The following is a 26,504-nucleotide window of genomic DNA, read 5'->3' as shown; positions in this document are numbered from 1 at the left end:
GCCTCAGGTATTCCTTTATAGCAACACAAACACTGAGACGCGAAGTTTCTCTTCCTAGCACATGTTTGGTTTAGATTGTAGAGCAAGGGTTGGCAGGAGAGTGGTGATAGAGCTGGAAGTTTAAGCTGAAAGTTCAGGGGCTACCACGGTGACATTTTTATAGTTGGTTAGGTTCTGGAACATGTTGCAGTCCATTTCCACAGTGAGCCTCTGGAGCCCCACATGTGTCGGCGTGAACTGGAACTTGGTACACATGGTGTTTTTGGGCCACACTGAACCAAATCTGAAATAAAGGAAAAGGCAGGTGCTAGTTCTGTCCCAGGTTCATTGCTCTGCTGGTCCCAGTGACTTGGATCCTTCCTTGCTTGAAGAGGTGGACCATGCAGAAATAAACATCTAAGTACCTTGCTATTAAAATGGAAGTGTTTATAAAGGAATAGAAGACAGGAACCGCCCAATGCTAAGCATCTGCATGGTTGAGAAGAGATACATCCTAAGGGCTTCCAAGCTACATCTGTTCTTCCTTTTGTCATCTGTGACTTCCTTCTGGTTCAATTCCTGGTAATCATACTGGAGTTTGTTTGGAAGAATGATATGGTTTGGCTCTGTCCCCACCCAAATCTCAACTTGGATTCTATCTCCCAGAATTCCCATGAGTTGTGGAAGGGACCCAGGGGGAGGTAATTGAATCATGGGGGCTGGTCTTTCCCATGCTATTCTCATGATAGTGAATAAGTCTCATGAGATCTGGTGGACTTATCATGGGTTTCTGCTTTTGCTTTTTTCTCATTTTCTCTTGCCACCACCCTGTTAGAAGTGCCTTTTGCCTCCTGCCATGATTCTGAGACCTCCCCAGCCATGTGGAACTGTAAGTCCAATTAAACGTCTTTTTCTTCCCAGTCTCAGGTAGGTCTTTATCAGCAGCATGAAAACAAACTTAATACAGTAAATTAGTATGAGTAGATTGGGGCATGGCTGACAAGATACCTGAAAATGTGGAAGTGACTTTGGAACTGGGTAACAGGCAGAGATTGGAGCAGCTTGAAGGGCTCAGAAGACGATGAAAATGTGGGAAAGCTTGAAACTTCCTAGAGACTTGTTGCATGGCTTTGCCCAAAATGCTGATAGCAATATGGACAATAAAATCCAGGATGAGGTGGTCTCAGATGGAGATGAGGAACTTATTGGGAACTGGAGCAAAGGTGACTCTTGTTATGTTTTAGCAAAAAGACTGGTGGCATTTTGCCCCTGCCCTAGAGATTTTTGGAACTTTGAACTTGAGAAAGATGACTTAGGGTATCTAGTGGAAGAAATTTCTAAGCAGCAAAGCATTCAAGAGGTGACTTGGGTGCTGTTAAAGGCATTCAGTTTTATAAGAGAAGCAGAGCATAAAAGTTTGGAAAATGTGCAGCCTGACTATGCAATAGAAAAGAAAAACCCATTTTCTGGGGAAAAATTCAAGCTGGCTGCAGATATTTGCATAAGTAGTAAGGAGCCTAATGTTAATCCTGAAGATCAAGGGGGAGATGTCTCCAGGCCATGTCAGAGAACTTCATGGCAGCCCCTCCCATCACAGGCCCGGAGGCCCAGGAGGAAAAAGTGGTTTAGTCGGCCAGGCCCAGGGTTCCTGTGCTGTATGCAGCCTAAGGACTTGGTGCCCTGTGTCCCAGCCGCTCCAGCCATGGCTGAAAGGGGCCAACATACAGCTTGGGCTGTGGCTTCAGAGGGTGGAAGCCCCAAGCCTTGGCAGCTTCCACATGGAAGCTGTGTTGAGCCTATGGGTGCACAAAAGTCAAGAACTGAGGTTTGGGAACCTCTGTCTAGATTTCAGATTTTCTATGGAAATTGCTGGGGGCCCAGGCAAAAGTGTGCTGCAAGGGTGGGGCCCTTATGGAGAATCTCTGCTAGGGCAGTGCAGAAGAGAAATGTGGGGTCAGAGCCCCCACACACAGTCCCTACTGGGGCACTGCCAAGTTAAGCTGTGAGAAGAGGGCCACCATCCTCCAGACCCCAGAATGGTAGATCCACTGACAACTTGCACTGTGTGCCTGGAAAAGCCACAGACACTCAACCCCAGCCCATGAGAGCAACTGGGAGGAATGCTGTGCCCTGCAAAGCCACAGGGGCAGAGCTGCCGAAGACCATGGGAACCCACCTCTTGCATCAGTGTGACCTGGATGTGAGACCTGGGGTCAAAGGAGATCGTTTTGGAGCCTTAAAATTTGACTGCCCTGCTGGATTTTGGACTTGCATGGGCCCTGTAACTCCTTTGTTTTGGTCAATTTCTCCATTTGGAATGGCTGTATTTACCCAATACCTGTACCCCCATTGTATCCAGGAAGTAACTAGCTTACTTTTGATTTTACAGGCTCATAGGCAGAAGGGCCTTGCCTTGTCTCAAGTGAGACTTTGGATTGTGGACTTTTGGATTAATGCTGAAATGAGTTAAGACTTTGGGGAACTGTTGGGAAGGCATGATTGGTTTTGAAATATGAGGACATGAGATTTGGAGGGGTCAGGGGTGGAATGATATGATTTTGCTGTGTCCCCACCCAAATCTCAAGTTGAGTTCTATCACCCATTCCTCAGAGGAGGGACCCAGGGGAAGGTAATTGAATTACAGGGGCTGGTCTTTCCCATGTTATTCTCGTGATAGTAAGTCTCATGAGATCCGATAGGTTTCTCATGGGTTTCCGCTTTTGCTTCTTCCTCATTTTCTCTTGCCACCACCCTGTTAGAAGTGCCTTTTGCCTCCCGCCATGATTCTGAGGCCTCCCCAGCCATTTGGAACTGTAAGTCCAATTAAACCTCATTTTCTTCCCAGTCTCGGGTATGTCTTTATTAGCAGCGTGAAAACAAACTAATACAAAGAGCTATAGCTTTGGAACCCTTGCTTATTGCTAAGCACAGTGGATGTAGCAGGCTTATGGCGAGGATGTCAGTATGTCAGCAGATGGCGTTTGGAGCCTTGTCAGCAACCTCCTGGCCTACCTATAAACCTTCTTTTGGTGACAGACTTCCTTTGGGGAGCTTTGCCCCACAACTGATTTGGGAGATCACAAAAGTGTGGTTAAATGTTGACAGTCCTTCCTCTCGATTTCTTGGCAAGAATAACTTATTAAGTTTCATGAGGCTGAGGTAGTAGCTCAGTAACCCAAACACCTGCTAGGGACCTCAGGGATGGTAGGAGTAGGTATCTTGAACTTTATACTGTCTATTCAACTAAGGATGCAGTAGACATAATGAAAGAAGATATTTGCAATATCTAAAACCAACAAGGGACTAATACCTGGACTATACAGGAAACTTCTACAAATCAATAAGAAGGAAGTGCAGAAACACCAAAGGAAAAATAGGCAAAATAAAGACAAACTACTTACCGAGGAGAAGACATAAAAGGCTAACAAACATATGAAGAGTTGCAATTAAAATAATAGTAAGATATTACTTCATTTTTATTAGACTGGAAGAAAATGTTAATAGCTGGGTATTGCCAGGAAGGAAGGAGAGGTAAGAATATAGAAACTCTCATATACTGCTGGAGGGAGTGGAGACTCCTGCAGCCATTCTGCAAAGCTGACAGTACCTAGTCAAACCATATCATATCCTGTGACCCAGCAATTCTATTCCTGGGTGTATATATATCCCCAGACTCCACCAAATTTTCAAACAAGTATATAAGGAGACTTGTGTGAGGATGTTCACTGCAACATTATTTGCAGTGTCAGAGAGTTGGAGGCACTCTGGGTGCCCATCTCTGTGGAGTGGAGTGGTAGAAAGTGGTGGGTGTACATGATGAAATATTTTGTAGCAGAAGACGTATGGGCATAAATCTTAAGAACATAGTTCTGAGTGAAAAGAAAAGCAATTAAATATAAATTTATATATAAAGTTAAAAATACAGGCTCATGAAAGCAACAGTACACATTTTACATGTACAAATAAAAGGATATGAAGGGTGGTGGTGAAAATGGGAATAAAAGGGAATAAATTAAACAAAATTGTGTATTGTGGTGGTGACTACCGGAACGTAGCCCTCTGACCACAATGAAAGATAGCCTGGCCTCCCTTCATTACTCTCCAATACCTAGCCCTAATGCCCTCGCCTACATTCACAGCAACACCCAGGCTCTCCCTGCAGGATCAGGGCAGCAACCAGGGCAGGTGGGTGCCCAAGGGGCCCACACAGCCTGCCTCACTCCCATCCTCTTGCAGATATGGTGGTCCCAAGATGAGGGAAGCCACTTGGTAGCCCTAATCCTTTAGTTCAGTTTCTGGGGGTATCTGCTGTCTGCATGGACATGGCAAAGAGAGAGTCTGTCTCTTGGGCCCCACCTTTCTGACCCATTGAGACATTTCAGGAGGATTAGAAGGCTGCCATCACTTACCTGTAGCTCCTCTCTCTGTGAATGAGCCCCCTTCCCAGGATGGAGATCACACAGTCCTCCATGGAGGCATCTAGGGAGTTCCGGATGCTGACTGAGGCTGTGAGGGGTTGATACTGCTCTGCTTTCTCTGGCATCTGTGGGAAGAGGCAATACTTGGTGTGGATGCCAAGGGTACAGCCGCAGTCACTCTCTCCTCCCATGTACCCCTGTACCCTCCTCAGTAAGTTTCCTCATCTCTGCCAAGCTGACCCAAGCTTCACAGCTGGCGTTTTCTACCACTCTACCTGCGCCTCCTGCGTTGATTCCCACCCTTGGTCCATCACTGATGATTTCTGACATCGCCTCTCCTCTAGGCAGACCCCTTGGAGGGTTTCCCACTGTCTTCGGAATTCAGTTTCCATTGTATTCAACATTCTTCACGGTGTGCCCCCAACCCCCTCTCCTACCTCACCTATTCTTCCCATGACTAAGTGACATCCCAGCCCCATCAGGGACTGTCCCATCCCCAGCACACCCCTCAGGCTACCTTCCATTGCATCTCTTTGTTGTCTTCTTCTATCTTCAGTGGCCTTCCCCTACCTCTGTACTGAAAGGGTACCCATTTTTCAAGGCCCAGCATAGATGTCATCTCTTTCATAAGGTCATCCCCGAACCCACCAGCTGGAATTAATCCCCTTTGCTTCACTTATTCCATAGCAACTGTGTGCATCTATTAAAGCACTTACCTGGAAGACCAAATGTTGTGTCTCCCTAACTAAACTATAACCTGCTAGAGGGCAGGGATCAGATCTCATTAATTTTGGCCAGGGTAGACACATGGAAAGAGGGCTGGACCAAGAGCCATAAGCCTCTAGAACGTCCTGTTTTTATTATCGTGGGCATGTTGCTCTCTAGGGCTCAGTGTTTTTCATCTGAATAATGGGAACAGTTCTACCTCACAGGGGAAAGAAAGAAAGAAAAAAGAAAGAGAGAGAGAGAGAGAGAGAAAGAAGAAAAAGAAAGAAAGAAAGAAAGAAAGAAAAAAGAAAAGAAAAGAAGAAAAAGAAAGAAAGAAAGAAAGAAAGAAAAAAGAAAAGAAAAGAAGAAAAGAAAAGAAAAGAAAAAGGAAGGAAAAAGGAGAGAGAGAGGAGGTGAAAACGCTCTGGCATGTGTATGGAGTGCTAAAGAAACATAGGCTATTATCCTTGTAGGTAGGACGCAGCAACTGGGAAGGGCCCAATTTTAGAAACCTTTACTTAACTAACTAAAGAAGTTGGAAGATTTACACCTTAATAGGGTATGTAAGAAACTATGTCTTTCAAGGGAAGGAGCTCTTAAATGTAGCATTTTCTGGTAATCCTGCAGCACAGTCATCTGCTCTGAAGGGGCTTGGATTCCTTCTGAAATGGGGACCTGAGTGGTGGCAGATGAGGGAAACTCAGGGGAGGACTGGTGCCTACCTTGATGGCAAGATGTGGTCTACAAATGGCAATGTCTTCCTGAGCAAAGCAGCTAAGGCTGGACTCAGAGTGTGTTGCCATGGCGGTGAGTCTAAGGAAGGTGTTCTCGGGTGGGTTTCGCTCAAAATTGGAGAAGAACAGGCCAATGGTTATTGTCTTTTCTGAAACACATGACAGGTGGAGTCAGTGCCAACAGGTGTGTGTACCCCAGAAACAGCCATAGTTACACACACAATGCAAAGGACTCAGGGCCTCACCGAGACCAGAAAGATGCCCCATTTTCCCCAACAATTGTACGCTTGGAACTCACTCAAGACCTCACTCCTCACCCTCATCCCCATCACCACCCTCAATAACACTCTTGGCAGACCACCTCAGTGGGGTTGGGGAAGGGTCCCTGTGAACTGGAACAAGTTAAGCTCTTTGAGCCTCAGTGTCCTTGTGTAATAATGCCTTCCTAGTGGGATGGTTTGTGTTGTTTGTAGGGTTTTTGTTTTGTTTTGTGTTAGAGACAGGGTCTTGCTCTGTCACCCTACAGAAGAAATATCGACTCCTACTGTCACCACTGCTCCGGGGATGAGGTATCCCCCCTGCCCAAGTGAATCCTCTGCTTTCTAAATCTGTGCCCCCTCCTGACCCCATCACACTAGCTGTGTAACCTGAGTAAATTATCGAGCCTCTCTGTGTCTCATCTCCTCATCTGTAAAGTGGGGATAGCAATGGTTCTTGCTTCAGAACGTTGTTGTGAGGCCTAACAAGATGATGCACATACAGCACTTAACATCATTTTGGGCAAACAGTAAGTGCCTGATAAATGTGAGCTAGTGATTCTAGTTGTCTCATATCCCCAGGCATAGCATTGTCAATTTTAACCCGTCTCTCCTGAGCTCATTCTTTCCCTCTTGCCTGCGTATTTTCCTCAGCATAGGAGCAGGTTCAGCTCTCTCTCTCTGTCCAGTGTCCCTGGCTGACCACTCCGCAGCCTCACCTTTTTCTATCATGCCTCCAAGGAGGACGAGACGGTTTGTCTCACTTTCCCAACTCAATCGTCTTAATGCCCAGGAAGCTTCTCTGCAAGCCCACTCTCTTAATAGTGCTCTTCAGCCTTGACACCTTGTGCCCTTTCTGCTGATCTTGCTGGGTGCCTCCTTTCTCTCTTTGACTGTTTGGCCTCCCTTACCCTGCTTTTCCCCTGACCGCCCCCTAAATGCTGCTGCTGCTGCCGGGTTCCCTCCTCACCTTCTCATCTCCTCACCGTCCTCTCCCCACTGCTGTGAGCTCATCTATGCCCTGACTCTTTGTTGGCCCCCCTGTGCTGGGATTTCCACATCTGAGCTCCAGCCCAGAACTTTATCTTACCAAGGTTTCCTGCTGCCCACTGGTCAGCTGCACGTGCACGTGTCACGGGCTTTCAGACACAACGTGCCACAACCAAATTCATCCTTTTTCTCCCCAAACCTGCTCTTCCCCATTTTTCCTGTTCTAGTGACTCACCCAAACCAGAAGCACCCACCACACACATATACACACTCACACAGTCACAAGCCCCATCTATCCCAACTCCATCATACATTTTAACTCTAAGTGCTGCTAGCTTAGTTTGGCCTTCATTTCTTGACTTGATGATTATAAAACCTTCTCATCTTCAATTCCGTGCTTCTCAAGACTCTGGATGCACATTAGAATCAAGTGGGGAGCTTTACAAAACAACCCCAACACCAGGCCCACCCCAATCAGTTACCTCAGACTCTGGCGGTGAGGCCAAGACATCAGCAGTTTTTAAAGTTTCCAGATGATCAGAGACTCTGAGCCTACTCTGGCTCAGAAGGCTGCCCCCTCCCCGCCCCACAAAAAAACTTCCCCAGATGACGCAATGTGCAGCTGAGGTTAAGAAGCACTTTTCCTATGTGACCCCTTCCATTCCACTCTGCCAAAAGTTCTTTCTTGTTAACATGAATTTCTGATTCCATTGACTACCCTGGTGGAAACCTTCCACCAGTTTTCCATTACCCAGAGAACAAAACTCAAAGTCCTTAGCAAGAGAGACAAGACCCTGTGTCACCTGGGCCCTGTCCAGCTCTCACGCCACCACCCCCCCCCCCCCGACTCCACTCCTCCCATGCTTGGAAAGGGAAGAGTGATACAGAGACTGGAGGTGAGGTGACCGGTTAGAAGGCTGTTGCAATGCTGTAGACAAGCTCTCGTCAACTGATTCTCACACTTGTCTGCACACTGGAATTACTCGAGTTTTTAAAAATTCTGATGTGTTCCACCATGGAGTTTCTTTTTTCTTTTTTTTCCTTTTTGAGATAGAGTGTCACTGTGTCACCCAGGCTGGAGTGTAGTAGCATGATCTTGGCTCACTACAACCTCCGCTTCCTGCGTTCAAGCGATTCTCCTGCCTCAGTCTCCCCAGTAGCTGGGATCACAGGCGTGTGACACCAAGCCCGACTAATTTTTGTATTTTTAGTAGAGCTGGGGTTTCACCATGTTGCCCAGGCTGGTCTTGAACTCCTGACCTCAGGTGATCCACCCGCCTTGGCCTCCCAAAGTGCTGGGATTACAGTCATGAACCACTGCATCCAGTCCACCATGGAATTTGTGATTTAATTGGCCTGAGATACAGGCTGAGCCTCAAACTTCCCCAGGTGATTCTAATGTGCAGCAAAATTTAAAAGCAATTGTTCTAGTTCAGGGAATCTTAACCATAGAATAACACAGGGTGTTTAAAACAAAAAGCAAGAAAAAAAACAATGCCTGGACCCCATCTCAGACCAAGTAAATAAGGACCTCAGAGATGAGCAGGGCCCTTTGCACATGTTACTCCTTCCGTCTGGAATGCTGTGACTTACTTTTCTGGCCATTACTCTCCTACTCATCCTTCCAGATTCAATGCAGTACAATTTATTTGGGGGCAGCTTACTCCAGCCTGGGGGGGAGGTGCTCTCCTGCCATTCCACTCTGTTAAACTCAGCCAACACTTCTCACACTGCTGCGAAGGGTCTGTTTACTTATCTGACTGCAGTTGGCATCATGTTTTTCTCCTGCTTCGGGCCCAATAAATATGTGTTGAATGAGTGAATGACAGAGAACACGAGAGTGAGCAGCAGGGACTCAAAGCCATCTCTAGAGACTGCAGGGGTGCACTGTGGCTGCTGCCTGCCCAAGGCAGCGGCTGTGTGTGTGGGGGGGGTGTCTGGTGGGGCCATAGAGCGTTACCCAGGTTGGCACTGAGCGTGAGGTGCAACTTCTTCCTCCAGAGCTCGGCAGCAAGGACACCGTTGTAGTGCACAGCCTGGACCCCAACTACCAGCAGCACTGCCATCTCCTGCTCACTGTGGTTAACCAGCATCACCGAGATCTGGGTATCCCCTCTCAGGGGTAGGGAGCTAGGTGCTTTCAAGAGCAGGTACAGAGGATTGGCAGTCTTGAGATGGGGAGGACGGATGCTGTTGTCTTTCCCATGTTTCATTTTCTCTTTCTCAACTCTCTCCAGCACCTCTTTTTCCTGAAGAGACCCTGGACAAGGGAAGAAACAAAGCTGACCTTTTACCCGGGTGGTATAAACGCTTCTCATAAAACCCTGGGAATCAAAACCATTTACCCACTTCTGCTCAAATGCCAAAGTCATGAGAGCTCTGCAAGCCTCTAAGGCCGTATTTAGCCCAAAAACATCTGTGTCAGGCAGATCCACCACCGATACAGTGTGTCTCTTCCAAACCACTCAAGGACCAAGTTCTTTTTCAAGTGCTATGAATTCGCCCCTTGAACGATGAGAGAGGAAGGTTGGGGACAAGTCAACACTGTCTCTGAGGACAGTTTTGCAGGGAACTGAATCTTCCTATGCGAAAGAATTTACACTTCCTCTGAGGGTCAGAAATGCTGCCAAATGTCCCAGGGTGCACAGTCCCTACAACAAAGACATATCTGGGCCCAAATGTCAATGGTGTCAAATGGGGTTGAGAAACCCTGTTTTATATGACGGGGAAAGGACAAGGCTCTTTCTGACTGCATCTGCCAGGCCCATCCCTTTCCCTCGCTTGCTGTTTCAGATACTGAGAAGCCTGGGCCCTTCCCTGGCCCATACCTTCAGGATACTTGTAGTTCTGAGTGATGTCCTCACAGCGGTCACTGCCCACACCCTTGGTGCTGATGTTGTTGCCAATGTACTTTGTGTTGGAGTCAGTCAGCTCCAGTTTCCCATCCTCACAGCACTTCCAGACCACACATGAGGCATTTATAGCAGCAAAAAGGTCTGACACTGCTGGGGTCAGCCTCAGCGTCCCCTCCTTGACTGCTCTGACCGGCACCAGATCACAGAACCCCAGGACTGAAGGAGAGAAAGGTTGGTGAGCATGGGAGCCGTGCCTAGACCTCTGCTCAGTTCAGAACTGCATCACCTCAGTCTCCATCCTCTAGCCTATTTTCCTTCCCCAAGGACCAAGTCAGAGGTGAGCCCTAGGCAGGGTTTCTGAGAGAATCACAGAGGTGAAACTATTTAGTGATCAACCATTTAGTGATAAAACTTTTTGGTCATGGCCCCTGGCAGAAGCTCTCTCAGGAACTGGACAGGCAGAGGCTCAGAGGGCCACACTTAGAGAGAGGAGCTCTCAAGCCAGCTTTACTATGGATATGACAGGAATAGGGCCACCTTTCTTGAGCACTTACCAGGTGCCAGGCTCTGTGCCATTTCTGTTCCTGGGTGAGGAAGAGCTATCTTTTTGTGGGTCCTGAAGCTTCCTTTTTCTGGGCTTGAGCCTATCCGGTACCCTCTTCATCCACGTCCACAGCTTCAGAACCCCCTGCTGCAAGCCCCTGGCCTAGCACAGTCACTTGCTATCTTAAGATCCTCTGCCCTTCACTGTGACCCAACTCCCTCACCCGCGGCTCTAAAGTGCCTCGTCTCCCTACAGCCTCGTAGCCAGGATGGCAGGCACCTCTATTCCCAAGAGCCCACTGGCATCAGGTCAGCTTTCTGCTGGCTGCTGTCATGCCTTGTGCTTCTACTGTTTTCGAGGATGCAGACCCCTTTGGGACTGCCTGCTGCTCCCGAGTCCTCTCCGGGAGACTTCTTCAGCTCTGTGTAGCCCTGCGTGGTCCTGGACCCACCCCTAGGCTTTACCTCCACCTCCATTAGGAGCACTTGAGTGCAGAATCTGCCATCCATCATAACCCTGGGGCAAGGCAGGCCGTGTCATCCAGCACTCTGTGGAAGTCTGGAAGATCCTGAATGTAGCAAAGAGAAAAATTCAAGTGGGAAGGAAAAGGAGTGCTGAAGAGGTTCTGGAAACGCAGCCTGGCAGAGTTGTTGTTCCAGCGGACTGGGAGGTCACTGTGTCAAAGTGGCTGTGGCATTCCCAGGAAGGGGCGTGCACACCACCACTGACCATCAGCGCAGCCTCTAAGAGTCTTGAAAGCCTACTCTCCATGCCAGGGCCACGCAGGGGGTGGGGTTCCTGCAGAGGTGTGCCATGTAGGGTTGGAGCCCTTCCTGAACTGAAACCTCATCTCCCTCAGGCTTCTCACCAGATTCTGCCTCTCTGGCCTTCTCCGTTCTGAAGTCCCTCCTCATTATAGTACTCATCTACGAGCAGACGCCCGCCGGTGCCCTGTGCTGAGGCAAACGTGGTCACCACACGGGCAGGGATTCCCAGGCATCGCAGCACTGTGAGAAGAGGGGTGGAGTGTCAGGGGGCGCTCTAGAGACTGGGCTGGGGGCGTGTGGGAGGCTAGGATTTGCAATGTCTCCTCTGGGCACTGAAAACCTGGAAAGAAGAGGAGTGTGGAACCTAGAAGTGGCAGCCAAGAACAGGATGCATGAAGGCTGATCAGTAAGGCACAGGTTCCACCACATGCAGGGTATATAGCAGGGGAGAAGGCAACGGAGCATACATAGAACACAGTGCGGTGGAGCTGCTCTGCTGGGGCAGGGTTGGGGAATTAAGTGAATTTGGGAACAGAGTTTGCAAATGAGCCCAACTTTCCTGAGGGGAAAAGCAGCAGAAGCTGGTGGGAGAAGCTGCCTGAGGCAACTACTTCCGTGTAGTGGGACGGGGAAATGTGGCTGCAGGGAGGCAGCACCAGCTTTTGGAGATGTCCCTCCCACATGGGAGGCCAGGGAACAACCCAAGAGGCAGGGCACTCTGTACAGGAGACAAGGGGACCAACCTGTGCAAGCAACAGCGGCCAACACCCAGGCCTGGCCATCATACACAGGTCGGCCTCGGCCGGTGAGCCACTGCCGCAGGATGGGCACGCTGCCCCGGCGCTTGTTCAGCAAGGCCCCTTCCTGGGTGGTCTGGGTCTGCGGGGTGAGCAGGACCCTCTTCTCCTTGAGATAATGCAGCTGTTTGGGGAAATGTGTGGATGTCAGTATGAGTCCCTCAGGCAGGACAGCTTCCAGGGCATGGGTAAGGAGGGCTCATCGCAGTACTCCAACCGTGGTGAACAGATCCCCAGCATCAGAGCCACCTGGTACTGGTTAAACCTGCATGCTCCTGGGCTCCATCCTAGGCCCCTGGGCCATAGCCCTAGGGCTGGAGCCCAGGACCGCCCTTCTTAACAAGTCCTCTGGCTCCAGCCACAAAGAGGAGCAGGAGAGCTGTCCTTCCTCCGGGGCTGGTTTCACCGGTTCTTAGTCCTCCACCCTCGTTGAAGGTGGTTTGCACCTGGGTCCCGGAGGCCACTTATCCCAAGCTTCTTTCCACTCACAGGCTGGTCTGGACCCTCACCACCTTTTCAGAGGGGACTTCGGTGGCAAAGAGGGAATGGTGAACACAGGACTCCTCTGAGAGGATTTTTAGGGACAAGGGAAAGCACCAAGTTACCATCATGGTCTACATATTCTTATGAACAATTCAGAAATGTAAAAGAAGTCCCTTTGATCACTGCAGCAGCAAGCACTGGGTAAGACGGGCCCTACCGGCTCCTTCCCATGGACCTAAGCTCCAGGATGGGACTGGGTGTGAGCGGGAAGGAGGCTTAGTCTTCTGCGGGCTTGTGTCCTGAGGGAGGACACATTTCTTTGCTTTTCTCCCCCCTGTGGATGCTATTGCCTGTCTTCTTCTCCTCCTCAGACCCTTCTGTAGGAACTGTCCCCACACCCTGGGAGAAGGGGGCCAGTTGTGATTTGGGGGTTTCTGAGGCCATGGTGGTGGGGCAGGTCTCTCAGAGGGCTCTTGTCTCACCCCCGCTCTATTCTGGTTCCCCAGCCTCTCACTTACCAAGGCACCCAACACACGGGCCACGTGCACTGGCTGGCTCCACTTCTCTACCTGCTTGTCCTCGCTCAGCAAGTGCAGGCTGAGGTCGATGACATCCCCCTCGAACTGTTAAGGATCACACAGGGCCATGATGAAGGGTCCTCAGGTCAGGCACTCATCCCGCAGGACAGCCTCATTATCTCGTCCTTCTCCCAGACCCGCACTCCACACCTGCCTCCCTTGCCTCATCCCTCTGAGGAGCTCTGGCTCCCTCCCCCGACCTCTCAAGTGACCCAGGTTCCTTTTCCCAGGCATCTAGTCCTTTGCCTATTCTATTATCTGACTCCCGGTAGGGTGTGAGCTCTCGGGGACCCGTGCTGTACCATTTCGTTTTGTTGCATTGCATTCCATTTCCATGTAGTGAACACCGACTGTCCCTACCAGCCCTGAACCTGGAGTGGAGGATACTCCTCCTGTTCCTGAGGAGCCCATGGTTTAGGACTGGAGATGGACACGCAGCGCAGCCCCTTAGATTACAGAGCACAGCAGCATGGCCAGGGCTCTTGTAGAGATGCAGGCACAGAGCAGGACCGTGGAGAGGTTCCCTCTGCCTTCGGGGGTTGGGGAAGGCTTCGAGAAGGTCTTGAGAGATGGGCGGGAGCTTGCCAGGAGATAAGGGCAGGGAGCCCTTCCTGGCGAAGGGAACGTTCAGCTTGTTGCTCTGAGGATGGTGAGCAGCTGGAACACGGGGTGGTTTATGGGGAAAGCAGAACAGGGGCCTGGCTGGAAGGACCGTAGATGTTGGGCTACGGGGATTTGGTCTTTATCTCGAAGACAGTGGGGATGTAACTGAGGCTTGATTTGCCACAGCTTTAAGGAAAAGAATTCTGGTAGCTCTGGAGGATGTTCTGATGTGGCCCAGAGGAAGGGGGGGCACCACAAGGCTGAAACGGGCTAAATAAATGGTCTCATGACCAGGGGTTTTTGGACCTATCAGCTCTGTCTAGCCTGAACATGCAAGGTTATGGGACAGTCACTCTACACGCTCCTCCCCTAGAGGGCCCTAGTACCTGGCCAAAGTCCCAGGACTCTGCCTGGATGCAGCCAGCTGTGCCCAGGTAGATGAGACCATTCTCGTTCAACAAGTACTCTGTGCGCTGAGCCTCATTCTTCAGGAACACAGCATCCTCTGGTGAGAGGTGGGGAGGGATGAGGGCCTGTAGGGTGCCAGGTCCACCCTCCACATCCAGGCCTCTGTCCTCCCTGCCGAGATTAGGCTTGGCTGCAGGCCGCCCCGTCAGCTCTGGGCCTAATGAAGACTGAGGAGGAAGTCCCTCTTTCACTGCCCCCACTGGGACCCAGCCCAGAGTCCCTGGGTCAGTCAGCGTGTGGCCCTTATGGTCAGCCAGGAAGACAAGAACAACCTTAAAAAGCATGGTTGGCCAGGTGCAGTGGCTCACACCTATAATCCCAGCACTTTGGGAGGCCAAAGTAGGAGGACAGTTTGAGACCAGGAGTTTGAGACCAGCCTGGGCAACACAGCAAGACTCTGTCTCTACAAAAAACAAAAAAAAACAGCCAGGTGTGGTGGTGCGCATTTGTAGTCCTAGCTATTTAGGAGGATGAGGAAACTTGAGCCCAGGAGTTTGAGGTTGCAGTGAGCTATGATGGTGCCACTGCACTCCAGCCTAGGTGACAGAGTGAGAGACTTTCTCTTAAAACAAATGAAAATCAGGCCGGGCGCGGTGGCTCAAGCCTGTAATCCCAGCACTTTGGGAGGCCGAGACGGGCGGATCACGAGGTCAGGAGATCGAGACCATCCTGGCTAACACGGTGAAACCCCGTCTCTACTAAAAAATACAAAAAACTAGCCGGGCGACGTGGCGGGCTCCTGTAGTCCCAGCTACTTGGGAGGCTGAGGCAGGAGAATGGCGTGCCCCAGGAGGCGGGGCTTGCAGTGAGCTGAGATCCGGCCACTGCACTCCAGCCTGGGCGGCAGAGCGAGACTCCGTCTCAAAAAAAAAAAAACAAAAAAAAAAAAACAAATGAAAATCAGCCAAGCATGGTGGCTCATGCCTCTAATCCCAGCACTTTGGGAGGCTGAGGCCGGTGGATCACCTGAGGTCAGGAGTTCAAGACCAGCCTGACCAACATGGTGAAACCCCATCACTACTAAAAATACAAAAAATGAGCCAGGTGACATAGTGCACACCTGTAATCCCAGCTACTCGGGAGGCTGAGGCAGAAGAATCTCTTGAACCCGGGAGGCGGAGGTTGCAGTGAGCTGAGATTGTGCCATCGCACTCCAGCCTGGGCAACAAGAGCAAAACTCTGTTTCAAAAAAAAAAAAAGAAAGAAAATCCTAATTGTTCACAGCCAGAACACTATCGTCCCTGGATAAATTGGCAACAGGCCAGGGAGCTTCCAAGTGGCTTGTATGTCTTTCCCATAAGTTCAATTTGTGATGAAAAACCTGGTGTTTCAGAAATAAGACAATTAAGCATAGGCTGATGGATGTGAGCAGAAGGAAGAGGAACATTTGGCAAGACAGGGTTGGAGGGTGGGAAGGAGCAGCGGGGTTGAGAAGTGGAAGTCAGAACGTTGGATTTCTGCCCTGGAGGTGTCCAAGTGAGTCTAGGGCTCCCTCGGTCTCTTCCCAGTGCCCCTCCTGCTTTCCTCGTCCTAGGGTTGGGCTGGCCATCATGAGGAGGGTGGGCGACTTTTAAGGGGGCCATCACCCACTCTGGGAAGCTAGAAGCAGGAGGGCAACTGCCCTGCTTGCTGAGGGCTAATCACTCTGACCCAATGGCCGAGGTGAAGTGGACAGGGGTTAGACTAGTTCCTGGGGACTAGAGAGAGAAAAGGATTTCCAAACCATCCACAGGAGCTGCTGGGCTAACCTCTCTGGAGCCCTCCAGGGATCCATCTGGGGATGAGGGTCCTCAGGGCAACAGAAGGATAAGGCAACAGAAATCAAGAAGCCCTGAAAAATCTGGGGTCTAAAATCACAGAACCATATGCCCAAGTAGCCCTCCACTCCTGCCTTCCATCCTGAGCACTCTCTGAAGTCAACTAGGCATCATTGTTTTTTGTTTTTTGTTTTTTGTTTTGACATTACTTCAAACTGAGGTGTTTGGCCCCAGGATCTGCAGGGCTCTAGGAAGTAGCTTACGAGAGCACGGGCAGTGCCAGCCTCCTCCTCCCTGCTTGGGCGTATGTAGCCCCCTTTATAAAGTGCCTGGCCGATGAGCAGGGCTCCAACTTTTATCATAGGATGTAAAACGATGTAAAATCTCCTTTTGAATCCCCATCTCCAAGCATGCCAAGATGACACTGAGATGCCAGGGAATCTGAAAATTTCCCAGTCACCTCCCGGATGAGCGGAGCCAATGACTCTCCCCTGCCCAGACAGAGACCTCCGCCCATACTCAGGTAGAGAGGCCCTCCCTAGGCAGGTCCCTACAAACTGAGCACAAAGGCAGGACTCCTGGCACTGGAGTCAAGAGTGTGGGCACCCTGAGCCAAGCACTGTCCTAGAACCGTCTTTGCCAGGTCTTTACGGTTGTTGCCAGGGCCTGGCTCTGGAAGCAGACTCAGGGTGATCTGGGGGTACACCAAAGCCTCAGCTTTGGAGGGAAGCGGCTTGAAGGGCTTTCTGCCAGTCGTGGAGAGCCACAGGGCCTGCCCCAGCCGAGGGGTCCTGCATCTGTATTCATCCACGTGGGGCATCTGGATGAATACTAGCTCCCATGTGCTGACCCACCCACCTGTGCCCTTGGAGCAGGAAAGAAGGGCCTGAGCTGAGGACAGGTGGGGCCACCTGAAGTGGGGGAGGACCCTGCCCTGGACAGGAGAAGTGGAGAGAGAACCCACTGGGATTTAGGTACCACAGAGAAAAGCAGTCAGGAGCTGCAGACCAGACATGAGGCCAACCTTAAGAACCTGGGAAGGCTCTTCCATCTCCCCGTGTTTCCGCCAGTTTCCCAGCCCTGCCTTGCCATGTTGGCAGCAAAATTCTTGAGAGGAAAAGGGCTGTGTACTCGTTCGATGTTGTAAAGACAGGAAGGCCGGGAGAAACTCTTTTTCATTCTCCCAACAAACCCTTCAGGGAGCCCAAGGATGAAGGTGGGTGAGGTAGATTTAAAAACAAAGACAGACACAATCTTCAGAGTGGGAAGGAAGAGAAGATGGGTCCTCCTTTGGGTCTTATTTGGACATGTATTATGTCAGATGGCCATTTCTAGACGACATGGCTCCAGCCACAGCTAGGGCTGAGCGTTGCTAGAGGTGGTCATGGTTGTGGATGGGGGGCCCACAGGAGGTCACCTGACCCCAGGGAAGCCGCTCACAGGCTGGTGAATGGTAGGGTCCAATCAGACACTTGGGTAGGTGGGTCTGGAGAGCGCCCAGAAATCTTCAAGAACAGAACGAGCCAGAAGAGAGGAGGAAAGACAGGGAGCAGTACATTTCCTGGGAAGCAGAAGCAGAAGCTTGTGGAATAACACAGACCTCTTGGGGCCCTGGTCGGCGGGGGGGCCTTATCAATTCAAAATGGTATATTCTTTTTCTTAAAGAGGGTCCCCCAAATTGCATCAGCTTCAGGTCCCGCAAAGCCTGAGTGTACTCTGGAGACAGAATGGCGGGGAGAGAGAGAGAAGCCTGTCTTCAGGCCATTCCCGAGGCCCTCTCCAGTTCTCACCCCTGCACTGTTATAATGAAGGGCAGTTTTCCCAGGGTCATCTCAGCGAGTCTCAACTCCTGTGACCAAAATAGCCTGAGCCAGCACCAGGGTCTGGTGATGAGACAAGCTTTCACTTTCAGTGGGAAGCCTTAACCTGCTTCTCCCAGGAGTGACACCAAAACAGGACCCTGGGTCTGAGAGCTGGTCCATCCAGGTAGAAGGCCCTGGCACAGACTGGGTGTTGGTGCTGTCCTTAGAGAGGGTTGCTGCAGGTACCTGGCACAGGTGCTCCCTGCCAGAGCTGCACCCCAGCTCCAGTGTCTGGAGTCCCCGTGCAGCCCAGGCGGGCCCAGGTCCAAACTTACCTCTACTCCAGGGGTTAAAGAGCAATGTGAACCGGCCCAAGAGGCGTGGCTTCCTGCCTGAGACCTGCAGCAGAAGCGAGTAGTGGCCAATGACAGCATCCGCAGGTGTGGTCACAGAGATGGTCCAGGACTGGGCATCTCTCTCCTCCACCGCTGCACTCCACGACTTTCGGTCCCCCAGACTGGACACTGGGAATGTGGCTTCGGTCCTGTTGACCTTGGAAGGCTGCTCTCCTGCAGTCACACAGTGACGAGTCCGTCATTGGGACTTCTTGGTCACAACTCAGAGTAATAAGGTCAGGGTATTTCTTTTTTTTTTTTTTGAGACGGAGTCTCGCTCTGTCGCCCAGGCTGGAGTGCAGTGGCCGGATCTTGGCTCACTGCAAGCTCTGTCTCCCGGGTTAACACCATTCTCCTGCCTCAGCCTCCCCAGTAGCTGGGACTACAGGCGCCCGCCACCTCACCCGGCTAGGTTTTTTTGTATGTTTTAGTAGAGACAGGGTTTCACTGGGTTAGCCAGGATGGTCTCGATCTCCTGACCTCGTGATCCGCCCGTCTCGGCCTCCCAAAGTGCTGGGATTACAGGCTTGAGCCACCGCGCCCGGCCAAGGTCAGGGTATTTCAAAGATGGAGCAGGTGAAAGTTGTTTCTGAGGATAATGAAAGTGACCCGTCTAGAAATGAGACCCATCAAGAAAGAGTGATAGGAGAGCACAGGTTTTTGGCACCCACGGACCCACATCATAGTCTCTAAAATGGGCATCATCACAGTACCTGCTTCATGGCCCACAGGAGAACTGAACGAACTATTGTGTGTGAAGTACTTGGCCCAACACCTGACAGGTAGTATGGATTCAATAAACAGTGGCAAATAAATGTTATATTTAGCCTGGGTTCAATTCCACCCAGAATTTTCTTTTCTTTCTTTCTTTTTTTTTTCTTGAGACAGAGTTTTGCTCTTGTTGCCCAGGCTGGAGTGCAGTGGCACTATCTTGGCTCATTGCAACCTCCACCTCCTGGGTACAAGTGATTCTCCTGCCTCAGCCTCCCGGATAGCTGGGATTACAGGCACCCGCCACCACGCCCGGCTAATGTTTTGTATTTTTAGTAGAAACGGGGCTTCACCATGTTGGTCAGGCTGGTCTTGAACTCCTGACCTTAGGTGATCCACCCACCTCGGCCTCCCAAAGTGCTGGGATTACAGGTGTGAGCCACTGCGCCCGGCCCCATCCAGAATTTTCTACAAAGCTACTGTTATATTTGCAACCGAAAAGAGGCCCTTGGTGACGCTGCTGCTAGGCAGCTTCTGACTCATCATAAACAACATTTACCAGGCACATAATCTCATAGCACCCTCATCACTGCCCTGCCAGGTGGGCAGGACTTCTTACAGCCCAGCTGCAGTGTGGGCCGTTTGCCCCTTGATTCCCTAACAGGTTGCTGGAGAGAAACCCCCAGGCCTGCTGCCAGGAGTCTAGGCCTGTCTCACTAACCAGTTTGTGCGATGAGGGCCACCTTCTTCAGGGCAGGCAGAAATGCGCGGACTGGAGTGCGGAAGTGCAGGATGATGGTGAAGGGCTGCCCCCTCCTCACAAAGAGGCGCCGGGAGCTGAAGGCCTTGGTGTGGTGCTCCTCATTGTTTCTTGCTGCCTGAAAGTCGCAGCTCTTGATACCCAGGGCTGTTGTGGGAAAGAGAGAAGTCATAGAAACTAAGTAAATGTGACAATATAAGTACAAGCAGAGATTCTGGAGTCAGAGAGACCAGGGTTCAAATCCTCGGCTCCACTTACATTTTAGCTGCGCAATCCCAGGCAAGTAACTTAACCACCCTGAGCCTCAGTTTCCTTTTCCTTAGAATAATCATCCCTCCTTTCATAGTTGTGGGGATTAGATGATGTGTAATACATTTAGCACAGTGTCAGCTACACATAAATCCCAATAAATGAAACTGCTGTTGTTGTTACTGTTATTAATAAATGTAATGCTTATTCTCATTGTTGGCCTCCTTTTTCTGGTCCCAATCCACAAGCAATGAATAAAACCCAAAATCTTTCTCACCCCTACTCATTTTTTCTTAGAGCACAATCAGGTAAATTTTAGAGCTGGTTTTGAGATCACTGAGTCCAATTCTCTTGTTTTATAGATGAGAAGAGTGAGGCTGAGTGTGGAACTGACTCGCCCGAGACTGTGCATGGTGGCTTTTTGACCTAAAGTCTTACTATAAACTCACAGCACTATGCAGCCCACAAAATCCCTTCACGTAGGTGGCTCAAGAGTATTAGGACAGTCTGTTAATCAATTCTCATTTAACAGAGGTGATATGGTTTGGCTTTGCGTCCCAGCCCAAATATTAGGTCGAATTATAATCTCCAGTGTTAGAGGAGGGGCCTGGTGGGAAGTGATTGGATCATGGGGGCAGTTTCTAATGGTTTAGCACCATCCCCTTAGTGCTGCTTGTTTAAAAGTGTGTAGCACCTCCTCCTTCACTCTCTCTTTCCCACTGACCACGTGAAGATGTGCTTGCTTCCCCTTCTGCCATGATTGTAAGTTTTCTGAGGCCTCCCCAGGAGCAGAAGCTTACACAGCCCACAGAACCATGAGCTGGTTAAACTTATTTTCTTCACAAATTACCCCATCTCAGGTATGTCTTTATAGCGGTGTGAGAATGGACTAATACAAGAGGGAAGAAAAAAACAAGGAGTAAAGAAGTCAAAAGATATGTTCAGCAAGCCCAAGTTAAGGAACAATGCTGGAAAAAAAAAATTTAGGTTTTTTTCTTGCAGCAAAGGAATTGTGCACTTTTTGTTCCTTTGATGGCAGAAGGCCATTGGGAATCTCCTTGGTCTGAAAGGCAGCCTGCAGTGTTTTGTACTGGCTCAGCTGCCACAAGAGAGAAACTATGGCTTTTGCTCACAGGTATGAAATGAGGTCTAACCCACTTCAGGGAAGTGATATGACCCTGATGGCAATGTCCTTTAGACTACAAGACATATCTTGTCAAATTCAGGATACCCCTACTTCAAATTTCCCTCATTTCCCAGTCTCTCTGCCTTAGAGGTGAAGAGTAGAGGGGAAGGATGTTCTACTTTTTCTTTCACTAGTGATGGGATGATAGAAGATGCCAATGATGTCTATTTAGGGCAAAAGAACTGACATCGTTGAATATGAAGAAATGTTAAAGCGTGCAGAGGAGGGAAGAAACCTCTCTGTGTCTGGTCCTCGTGTCCCTGGGTGCCCCTTGCATCCCTGTATCACCCTCCTCCACTTGGCTTGGTCAGGCCATGGCTATAGATAAAGTAGCCACAGGGAGGCTGGGATTTGTAAATTGAAGTACAGCAGGACTCAGAAACCAACAATGATTTCTCTTTCTGCTTAGCACAAAGCTTGTGCTAAGTGTCAGCTACACATAAGTCCCACAGCTACACACAAGTCCCACAGGGAGGCTTATGCCCTCCCTGTGCAGACTGGTTGAGTTGGCTTGGATGGTGGAATGCCTTAGTCACATCCTAAGTCATATGACTCGAGCCTCAGTGTATCTGAACCCAAGTAATGACCATAGTGTTATGGCAAGAGTCACTAGAATTCATTTGGATTCCGGTTCGGTCTGCAAGGCTCCCACCATCTCTTCTCTACCTGGCAGGTGTCTACCCATCTTCCAAGATCCAAAGGGCACCCACTTCTGTAGCCTTCACTGACTCCTCCTGGAAGAGGTCAGTCCTCTGGGCTCCCACAGTACTCCGCTCCACTTTCTTCAGCACTTATCCCATCTGATACCTATCACCTGAGTAGCCCTCTGCTCCTGCTTTCACTGGGGGAAGCTCCCCGAGGTACAGTGCTTTCTCCTGTTTACATCATCTGCCCCAGCAGAACTCAATAGATAGCCAATCAGTGTTTGCTCCGTCAGTGAATGGATGAGAACATTGGGACAGCCTTAAAGGAGATTTTCTCAGATGCATCACAGGGGCCTCAGGCTCCCACCTGTGCCGCCAGACCCTCGCAGGGCCCCTGAGGTTTCTGCATTCTTTAGGTCTGCCTGGTTTCTTGGTTTATCTCTGCCTCTGCCCCTTTTAGGTGGATTCATTGACTCCTACCTCCTCTTCTCTCCCACTGGGTCTTGAGGCAATGACACCTTCGTGTTTTCCCAGCATCTCCTATTTGTACCACAGACCATGAGAAGTTGCGTTAACACGGAGACCATGCGGAATGCTCTTCAGAGGCCCACAGTATCCCACCCTCCTCCCTCTCTGCCTTTCACAACACCCCGGCGCTGCCGCACGTGTGCCCCTCAAGCAGTGATGTGTTTAACAACTGGCTGGGGGGAGGGGGTGGTGAGGGGAAAGGGCGTACTGAGTTACAGCATTTGCCAAGTTCTGTGGTGTAAAATACTCCCTCTGTGGCCAGTTTGAATCTACTGAGGTGATGTCAGCAAGCGCAGAACTGTGAAGAGGCGCGGACTGGCACATCATCATGTGGTTTTTCCAGCACAGAGATACAGGAGACGTAAACACCCTCAAGAACATGAAGGTGAAAAGGAGTAAAATATGTAGGAGGTGATGAGTTTAGAGTACTTATTATCTTTCTTTTTAATATACATTTTTTACTTGTAAGTTTATACAGTTTAATTTTTAATAATGCCTCTGTTTAAGAACTGGTTCACAGGATTCCTCAAAATTTAGCAATTGCCTCTCGCAAGTCAGCACAAGTCAGCTGCAGCCACTGCGGCATGCCATGAGCTCATACTCAGTGGTTCTCATCTGGTGGCTACTGGGCCCTCTGCCACCCACTACCTGGAAAGAATTTAGTGCCCAGGGGCATCCTCTGGTTTGGGATTAAACAATCTCCTGATATCTTTGAATGTGTTTCTCTGATTGAGTAGGTTTTTAATTTGTCTGGTCTCTAAGAATAAAAAGAACGATTTGGCCAGGTGCGGTAGTTCACGCCTGTAATCCCAGCACTTTGGGAGGCTGAGGTGGGTGGATCACGAGGTCAAGAGATTGAGACCATCCTGGCCAACAAAGTGAAACCCCGTCTCTACTAAAAATACAAAAAATTAGCCGGGCGTGGTGGCGGGTGCCTGTAGTCCCAGCTACTTGGGAGGCTGAGGCAGGAGAATCACTTGTACCCAGGAGGCAGAGGTTGCAGTGAGCCAAGATTGCACCACTCCACTCCAGCCTGGCGACAGAGAGAGACTCCGTTTGAAAAAAAAAAGGACAATTTATTGGTGTCTGCCCTATTTTCTTTTTTTTTTCTTTTTTTTTTTTTTTTGAGACGGAGTCTCGCTCTGTCACCCAAGCTGGAGTGCACTGGCCAGATCTCAGCTCACTGCAAGCTCCGCCTCCCGGGTTCAGGCCATTCTCCTGCCTCAGCCTCCCGAGTAGCTGGGACTACAGGCGCCCGTCACCTCGCCCGGCTAGTTTTTTGTATTTTTTAGTAGAGACGGGGTTTCACCGTGTTAGCCAGGATGGTCTCGATCTCCTGACCTTGTGATCCGCCCGCCTCGGCCTCCCAAAGTGCTGGGATTACAGGCTTGAGCCACCGCGCCCGGCCGGTGTCTGCCCTATTTTCACAAGACGTGGCTGAGATGATTTACTGAATTCACCCAGAATTCTTTTATTTCCCTCTCAGGTGTTGGTCTCAAGGTCAGTTGCCCTCCGCACGCCAGACTGGCCGACCAGGGTGGGGAGTGAGGCAGTTTCTATAGAAACAGAACCATAGCTGCATCCCATTGTCCCCACACCCCTGCACCATTTCCCTCTGCCTACCCTCTTGCTTCTCCCTGGACACAAAACAGCCAGGCAATTCTCAGGCCAGGAGATAATAATTCCTGCCAAGAGTGCTGCGACTCTGACCACCTCTGTTGGTTTCTTGCTTTGTGTCTGCCTGCTGCCCCTTTTAGGTGGATTCCCTGACTCCCACCTCTCCTTCTCTCCCATTTGTTGTAGAAGATGTGACACCTTCATGCTACCCAGGGTGTCTCTCATTTGTATCAGTAAGCTGTGAACACTTATGCTATGATGACCTTGGGATAAGAATATAAACCCATGTTAACCAACTTCACCATCTCACCATCATCATACAGCTATCATGACCAGTTTACCCCAACATCCTACCCCATAACCACCCCATAACAACATCACCATCACCTCCGCCTCCACCAGCACCCACCATCATACCACGCTCCACAGCCACCCCACCATCGCCTCCACCAGCGCCCACCATCACATCACGCTCCACAGCCACCCCACCATCGCCTCCACCAGCACCCACCAGCACACGACGCTCCACAGCCACCCCACCATCGCCTCCAGCAGCGCCCACCAGCACACCACGCTCCACAGCCACCCCACCATCGCCTCGCCAGCGCCCACCAGCACACCACGCTCCACAGCCACCCCACCATCGCCTCCAGCAGCGCCCACCATCACACCACGCTCCACAGCCACCCCACCATCGCCTCCAGCAGCGCCCACCAGCACACCACGCTCCACAGCCACCCCACCATCGCCTCCAGCAGCGCCCACCATCACACCACGCTCCACAGCCACCCCACCATCGCCTCCGCCAGCGCCCACCATCACACCACGCTCCACAGCCACCCCACCATCGCCTCCGCCAGCGCCCACCATCACACCACGCTCCACAGCCACCCCACCATCGCCTCCGCCAGCGCCCACCAGCACACCACGCTCCACAGCCACCCCACCATCGCCTCCGCCAGCGCCCACCAGCACACGATGCTCCACAGCCACCCCACCATCGCCTCCGCCAGCGCCCACCAGCACACCACGCTCCACAGCCACCCCACCATCGCCTCCGCCAGCGCCCACCAGCACACCACGCTCCACAGCCAGCTCACTATCACCAGTACCCCCTCCCCTGCCATGGTTATACCACCACCTCCCCACCCACCATCCATCCCACTTCCTTTAATGAAAACAGGTGATGCTGTAGGGGCTGCACACAGTCCAGCAAGACCTGTGGAGCGCTGGCTTGGCTCACCCTGTCCCATGGCTGCAGGTCGCTCCTCTTATCCACTTGGTTGCAGGAAGCACCTGTCTTGAACTGTTGCTTCTGGGCTCCTTCTGGGCTTTCTGTCTTTCAGACAGAAAATGATGAAGGCACTTTTGTTGGCTTAAGAATCTGGAAAGAGCAAAACTTCCCCCCAACTACTCCTGTGAGCACCCTGACATGTTTCTTCTCTCTTGCTCCCTCCCTGCTGGTATCTCCTGGACCAGTTGCTGGGAGTAGCCCTGTTCATTTTATCTCTTGTGCCAGGAGGCCCAGGCAGGGATATGCCTGGCAGCCCTGAGGGAGGGGGTAGGATGGGGAAGACCTGCCAACTGGAGAAGCCTAGAACAAACCTTGAAGCCTTTTGCTTCAGTGGCCTCAAGAGACTCTCAGAGATGTTATCTGGACTGCACTGGAAGACTCTGGAAGAGAGGAGGCCACAAACAGGAGTCCCATACCCAACTCCAAATCTCAGGCCCTAAACGTGACGGGGCTGCAAGTTGCGAGATGCTCATGGGCTGTTTTGATAATAGAGAGAACACGTGTGTCTGGAATTTATGTGTGTGAAAGAGATAAGGAAGTAGAATTTGTTGGTGAAAAATAAATGTCTTAAAAGTAGAAGCTGGGGCCCCAACTCTTCCAAGCCTACCTGGTCTGGACCCTCCACCTGAGAAGGTTGGGAACTATCTTGGAACTCAGGCCCTATGTGTTTTCAATTTTTCCTTCTTTAGTTCCTGAAGAGACAAGACAAGGATCTCAGATTTGGCCTTACCTGGGCTTGTAAAACTGTGTTACCAGCAGCACTCTCAGGGCAGCTGTACTTGCTGCGTATACCTGAGATGTCTATAGAATGATATAAAACACATGGCAAAAAATATTGGTTGCCTGTGGGGAGGGGATCTGGGCAGTGGGGTAGAAAGGTCTGACAACATTTTGAGTTGGTGACGATTTAGGAAAATAGTTACTCTCTTCTAATACTAGTGGGAGTGCAAATTTAAATTGGTGCAGCCTTGGCTGGGCACAGTGGCTCATGCCTGTAATCCCAGCACTTTGGGATGTGGGTGAATCACTTGAGGTCAGGGGTTCGAAACCAGCCAGGCCATCGTGGTGAAACCCAGTCTCTACTAAAAATACAATCATTAGCCAGCCATGGTGGTGTGCACCTGTAATCTCAGTTACTCGGAAGACTGAGACATGAGAATCGCTTGAACTTGGTGGGTGGAGGTTGCAGTTAACCAAGATCATGCCACTGCATTCCAGCCTTGACAACAGAGCAAGACTTTGTCTCAAAAAAATAGAAATAAATAAATAAATAATAAATTGCTGCAGCCTCTCCAAATTGGTGCAGCCTCTACGGACAGTGTTAGTCAGACTGGGTGGCTTAAACAACAGATATTTATGTTCTCACCCTTCTGTAGGATG

At 50.6% G+C, this 26,504-nt stretch overlaps 1 protein-coding gene across 3 annotated transcripts; it reads right to left on the bottom strand.

The window, feature by feature from the left end:
• Nucleotides 1-41: 41 nt before the first annotated feature.
• EPB42 (erythrocyte membrane protein band 4.2) lies at nt 42-25,538 on the bottom strand. Of its 3 annotated transcripts, none has more exons than XM_033190372.1 (13): nt 24,984-25,538; nt 19,568-19,753; nt 18,076-18,309; nt 14,100-14,218; nt 13,051-13,155; nt 11,996-12,173; nt 11,354-11,492; nt 10,950-11,053; nt 9,915-10,157; nt 9,047-9,346; nt 5,828-5,988; nt 4,389-4,522; nt 42-283 (listed from the first exon to the last, which is right to left on the bottom strand). In XM_033190372.1, the coding sequence occupies exons 1-13, from the start codon at nt 25,081-25,083 to the stop codon at nt 121-123; spliced, it is 2,166 nt and encodes a 721-aa protein (XP_033046263.1). In that variant the 5' UTR covers nt 25,084-25,538; the 3' UTR covers nt 42-120. The 3 variants fall into 3 exon arrangements, with proteins under 3 accessions (XP_033046263.1, XP_033046264.1, XP_033046265.1); XM_033190373.1 differs by having other exon boundaries at nt 25,074-25,385; XM_033190374.1 differs by having other exon boundaries at nt 25,235-25,255.
• Between the last annotated feature and the right edge of the window lie 966 nt (nt 25,539-26,504).

The sequence above is a fragment of the Trachypithecus francoisi genome, unplaced genomic scaffold (assembly GCF_009764315.1).
Source record: "Trachypithecus francoisi isolate TF-2019V2 unplaced genomic scaffold, Tfra_2.0 Lachesis_group3, whole genome shotgun sequence".
Taxonomy (NCBI): Eukaryota; Metazoa; Chordata; class Mammalia; order Primates; family Cercopithecidae; genus Trachypithecus; species Trachypithecus francoisi.
The sequence above is the reverse complement of the archived record's forward strand: the minus strand, read 5'-3'. Positions and strand labels throughout refer to the sequence as shown.

Bases quoted from the DNA above. Each gene is read 5' to 3' on its own strand.
- EPB42 (XM_033190372.1), bottom strand. From the start codon at position 25,083: ATGGGACAGGGTGAGCCAAGCCAGCGCTCCACAGGTCTTGCTGGACTG. The intron at 11,493-11,995 runs GTTGGTCCCCTT...CTCTTCTCACAG, and splicing joins GGCCGCTGTTGCTTGCACAG to TGCTGCGATGCCTGGGAATC. The intron at 10,158-10,949 runs GTAAAGCCTAGG...TCTCTCCTTCAG, and splicing joins TGCTCCTAATGGAGGTGGAG to TCCTGGGGTTCTGTGATCTG.